The sequence below is a fragment of the Ceratosolen solmsi genome, unplaced genomic scaffold (assembly GCF_000503995.2).
Source record: "Ceratosolen solmsi marchali unplaced genomic scaffold, CerSol_1.0 scaffold1, whole genome shotgun sequence".
Classification (NCBI taxonomy): Eukaryota; Metazoa; Arthropoda; class Insecta; order Hymenoptera; family Agaonidae; genus Ceratosolen; species Ceratosolen solmsi.
In genome coordinates, this window is record NW_011948415.1 from 14,066,933 (window position 1) to 14,072,717 (window position 5,785).

The 5,785-nt window shown below is 40.7% G+C and overlaps 1 protein-coding gene across 1 annotated transcript in view; it reads right to left on the reverse strand.

The window, feature by feature from the left end:
• Positions 1-500: 500 nt before the first annotated feature.
• The window catches only part of l(1)G0196 (inositol hexakisphosphate and diphosphoinositol-pentakisphosphate kinase), a 50,782-nt gene continuing 45,497 nt past the window's right edge, over positions 501-5,785 (reverse strand). The window contains 6 exon segments of the mRNA XM_011495573.1: positions 501-1,646; positions 2,198-2,367; positions 2,626-2,827; positions 3,561-3,672; positions 3,772-3,863; positions 5,708-5,785. The exon segment at positions 5,708-5,785 is cut by the window's right edge and continues 15 nt beyond it. Of these exon segments, the coding sequence (XP_011493875.1) occupies positions 1,256-1,646; positions 2,198-2,367; positions 2,626-2,827; positions 3,561-3,672; positions 3,772-3,863; positions 5,708-5,785 (1,045 nt within the window). The 3' untranslated portion in view covers positions 501-1,255.

A 5,785-nucleotide genomic window follows, 5' to 3' on the forward strand; every position in this document is an offset into this window, starting at 1 on the left:
TATATATATATATATATATATTACAGATAGTTGGTAGGTGAAATAAAGTAGTCGAACGTTTAATTTTTTATAATATGTTATATATTATTTGACAATTATTCATAATTTCAGATAACGTCGATTTATCTCCGAAACAGTTGTTTTTTTTCATTTTTCGATTGATTTTTTTTTTTTTTTTTTTTTTTTTTTTTTTCGTAGCTTCATCTTATATTACACGATACATGATTGTTTTCCTAATGGATACCATAATACTACATAAATTTAAAATATTTTAGCGTTCTTTTGTATTTCGACACTGAAATTAATCATTAATGCCTCTACAACCACCTTTTCTCCTCACAAACATAACTTATCACATTTAATGGCCACATATTAATTAGACGTTTCCATTTCTTCCGCAAATAACTCATTACAAATTACTGTTTCGGTGAGAGTGTGAGTGTGTGGGCGCGCGCGCGCGCGCGTGCGTTTGTTTGTATTTTGTGAGCGTGGGCGTGGGCGTGGGCGTGGGCGTGTGCGTGTGCGTGTGCATTACAAATGTTCACTACAAAAATCAAAGTACTCTGACAATCAAATAAGTGTAGAATTTCAGTCAATTTAGAAATGGTTATTCGTCAAAATTTCTCGGTTCTTACTACTGCTACCAGTACCTCCATCAACACATCATACAACATTGTTATTATTAATAATATTATTAATATTATTAAGTACTCGTTGATTCTTTTTGATTTTTCACATAACGCGCTCGCTGTGAGAGCACCATTGTCAGGTACAATAGATAATTATTAAAAAATATACGTTTGTTAGATAAGCCATCTTGATTTGCTCTATTATTAGAGGCGCACATATAAATTACTATCCATCTAGGCTGTACATTCGACATGTCGTAACGAGGAATGTAGAACCAACCAACTCACGCGGCAATATTTTAAAACGTGGACCCAAATAAAATGTTGGATCTAAAAGACAACTCGTAAGAATACAGTCGATCCGGGCCAACCGCCTCGCATCGCTACTACACTCCCCGCATTTTCGCTTAACGTCGCTACGGCACGAAAAAGGAAAAAAAAAAAGAAAAAGATGGAAAGAAAACAGATGGAGCGGCCACTCCGTGCGGGACGCGGTCCTCGCACAGTATACACTGTCACAAAAAATAAAAGTGCTATCTTACAGTCTAGTATTTATACACGCCGATTACTCAACCAACTAACAAGGTCATTAAGCTAGTAAAACGAAGTAGAGATAGTAGATGGAGCTAATCCTTCTTAAATTGGGTGAGGTCGAAGCCGAAGGTGACATTGGCCGAGTCGCCGAAGCTCCCTGCCATCGTCAGCAGTGGCTGCTCCTCCGGGCCGTTGACGTTCGGCACCTGGAGCGAAGGGCTCCAGGTCGTGGCCGAAGCCTCGGGCCTCGGCGCTACCGTCAGGGAGTTCTGCCTCGGCAGGTGAGACGACTTGACGCCACTCGGCGCTCCAACCTTGGGTGCGTGCACGCTCTGCGAACGCAGGAGGTTGATACCCCGTTTCGGGATCGCGCCACCCTCCTGGCGACGCTTCATCTTGTCCGAGGATGTGTTCGAGCCCAAGGATCCCAGCTCCTTTATTCGCACGTCTTTGTCGGAGATGTCCGTGCTCTCCACCCGGAATCTGAAACGGATTTTTAACGCGTTTGAGCGGTTTTCTCGATGTTCGCTCTTCGCGTGAGTTCGCGCGCCCCTCCCTTAAAGCTAGGCTGCTGGCCGTCTGCGCGATGGTAGGGATGGTAAGGACATTGCCCGAAAACATTCGTCGTTTACCATTGGATTTGTGAGTGACACAGGTCCTGTCCCGGGAGTCGGAGTCCTCGACCGGCAAATAAAATCGTTAGAACTCGCGCGTTACTCGCACCCGTTGTGCTGTTCGTCATGCGTTTGCGCGTTTACCGTAAGGGCGAGAGAAGCAAGCCGCCACGCTAAAGTTCGATAATCCCCCCTCCCCCCACCTCACCGCCCCAGGCAATAAGGACTTACACTTATTGATTTCACTAATCGTGAAGATTGCGATTATCATACGGCTCTTTTCATTTCGTGGTGGCTTATAAAATAGAGCCTCGACCAAATATAACAATTTACGCGTAAAAGTGGCGACTCGAGGCCAGGCAATTATATTGGCTCGATGCTTCACGTCGAATGCGGAAATCGAACTAATCGCAAACGAACCTTCCGATCCTCTTGTAATTGCTGCCCGATTTCGCAGTATCCTGCATCTCCTTCTGCTCGAATATGCGCTGCACATTCTGCTTCCTCTCCTCCTCGGACTGTTTAAGCGTCAGAGTGTGATCCTCCTCCTCATCGTCCTCCTCCGCCTCCTCCTCCTTCGTCTCCACCTCCTCCTCCTCCTCCTTCTCCTTCTCCTTCTCCTTCTCCTCCTCCTCCTTCTCCTCTTTCTCCTTCTCCTGCTCCTGCTTCTCCACCTCCTTCTCCTCCTCCACCATCATCTCCTCCTCATGTTTCTCCCCCTTCTCCTCCGCCACCACCGCCACCTCCTCGTCCCTACCCTTTACCCCCTTATGTTCCATCTCCTCTTCCTCGTCCGCCTCGTCGAGGTTATCGGGTGCCGGGGCCTCGTTCCCCGATTGGCCGACGACGAGCTTCACGAATACCGGGAAGCAATTGTCGTTTGCAGTCCTGCGTATCTGTCCATCCTCGTTACTGTAGTAGTCCGTGTAGGAGACGCTGCCGCGGCTCTCGCGCGTCTCCTGCGTCTCCATGCTCGTGCAAAGGTCGTTGTAGTCGAGGTCGAGGCAGCGGTTCGGCGAGTACTTGGTGCCGGTTGAGAATGGCTGGGACCTGCGGGACGATCGGCGTTTCACTCAACCGATTGTGACGCGCGTCGTCGGATGCCCCGTGCGAGAAATAGATAGATAGATAGATAGATAGATAGATAGATAGATAGATAGATAGATAGATAGATAGATAGATAGATAGATAGATAGATAGATAGATAGATAGATAGATAGATAGATAGATAGATAGATAGATAGATAGATAGATAGATAGATAGATAGATAGATAGATAGATAGATAGATAGATAGATAGATAGATAGATAGATAGATAGATAGATAGATAGAGAGAGAGAGAGAGAGAGAGAGAGACCCCCCAACTATCCTCGTCCATCCAAGCGTATCGTCTCAAGGCGACATAGACGCCATTGCTTGAACTTTACTTTAATATTTCATAGAGGGGTTTGGTGGCATGAGAAGATTAAACTCGATTACACAGTTGGCAACTCCATTTCGCAGAATTTGAAAATCAGCGGCGAACATTGGTCAAGCGATTAATGAAGCTAAGTTCTTAAAAGCGAATTAAAGTGGGTAATCGCTAGGTTGGATAATGGGCGAACGTACTACTTGACGACAACTACCGATCGATCCCACTTTATTCAAGCACTTAAGAACTTACGTATGTGGCAAAATAGCGCATCGCAATAAAAATTCGTTCCAACATTAAATTAACGTAAATTCGGATGATCCGATTGGCAATCGGTGGACATAAATGTAAATATAAAAACAACTTCCTACCCGTCATTACTAATAAGACTCATCGACATACTGCACTCTCCAGTGGATGTTGGGGCTGGCGACGATGGTTCCGAAGATAGGAAGGATTGAGGCTCGCTACTCCATCCGGCACCTTATAAAATCAAATCAGTGGCTTCCGATTATATTGAGTTCCCGTGATTGTCGTTCGTGATTCATCGGCTAAGGTGAAAGGAAGAAACGTTCAACTTACTGTTGGGACTTGTCGGTGAAACTTGATTTCTCGCGTCGCTCGTTTCATTCTCATGAGATCCTTTGCATTGAATCGCAGTTTGTGGAATATACCTAAAATATCATAATTTCCCGTTAAAATTCTTATATTGTCATTACATTATCGTTATTGTTGTCGTCGTCGTCGTCGTCGTCGTCGTCGTCGTCGTTGTTGTTGTTTTTGTTTATGTTGTTGCTGCCGCTGTTGCTGTTGTTGTTGTTGTTACTGTTGTAGAATGAACGACAAACGTTTTATAATGAACAAATACGTCAAATAATTTTAGGGCACATAAATCCAAACAAAACATAAAGTCCGTGTGCGCGTGTGAGTGCGCGTGTGAGTGTGCGCGTGCGCGCGTGTCTGTTTGAGTGCACGGGTGGGCGTATGTGCGTTAGAAATAATTAATTAATTTACAGAAAATTGATAATTTCATTAAATAAATGTTAAATATTACGATTATTGTTTTAATTAATGACAGGACACGTATGGCGACACAACGTCAAGAATAACAAGATTGTTAAGTGCCAAACGCAAATTGAACAACACAAATTAGATTAATAAAAATTATGAATTTCAGTACAATTCGTTTAAAATACCGTTCTACGTCATTTCTTGTATTGATAAATATTTTTAGGATATTTAAAATAACTGCGGTTGAAAATAATTTCTTGATTCCATTCCAAATGCTATAAGATAACCTAATAAAAACAAAATAAGGTAATTTAGTCATCAAAACTTGAACGTGCAAATGGTAATTTTTACTTTATACGGCTATTTTACGCATTCGCTTGATGAACATAAAACTTTTAGCTTAGAATAGAAAAATATCAACTTAATTAAACGATATTAGAAGCAACAATTCAACACAAGAGAAACATTAAAATACAGAAATATAATGAATTCTTTTATATGAAAACTATAAGTATTTCAAATATTTTTATCAACATTAATATTATTTATTCATTTTGTACCACACTAGATTTATATCTACGATCTTTTCAAATTTAATGAAATATATAAATTTTCTATTTATAATAAAAAATAATGGTAAAAGGTAACAAATTTTTTTTAATAATACTATAATGTTTAATCAACGGTCTGTAATATTGTTATTTAACATACTAATTAATTAATCTTATAATTCTCAGTATATTAATTATTGTTTCTAATTTCTTTGTTTACGTCACAAATTCTAGGTATCAACAGAGTTTTTCCATTGATTGATTGTACGCAGGGATAATGTCAGAAGCTTACACTGTATATTTGTATTTTTCATAAAAACTTCAAATATTGTTATTTCAAATTTTATAAAAGTAAGATAAAAAAAAAAGTTTATTGGTATCTTGTACCTTTTATAATACAAATAGTGCTCCTCTCTTGTTTAAACTATTTCTCCTTCGTCTAACATCAACTAGAAGAAAAAAAGAAAGTAAAAAAAAATTTGAAAAAATAAAGTTTATTGCGATTAAAATGTTAGTTTAAGGCTAAGTGAACGAGGAAAAAATCTATAAGTTTGGACATTTTACCATCAAATACCTCTTCGGGTTTCTTTTATTTTATTTTATTTTTTTTCCTTTTTTTGAATTCTTATGATACACATAAAGTCCCTACCGCATTTTAATATCGGTCGTCGCAGACTCTGCCTTTTAACGACGAGCTTAAACAATAATAAAAATAAGTAAGGAAAGATAGATGCGCCAGGAAATGGCAAAAAAGCTAATATGACGAGAACAAAGCAGAGGAGATATGGACTTGGGTCGTCGTCTTGTAGAAACTTAGATAATAAAGAAGGGAGGAAAAGAGAGAGAGAGAGAGAGAGAGAGAGAGAGAGAGAGAGAAGAGGAAGGCGAGGCTTTGACAAAGAAAGAAGGGTGGTCGATGGCATCGTAGTGGCCGAGTCGTGCAAGTCGATCAGTACCTTGTGGCGTCGATGCCGAGACTCTGGTGCTGCCCAGCGGGTCCAGGGCCGATCGGCGACGGGAACTTGGGTGGCGAG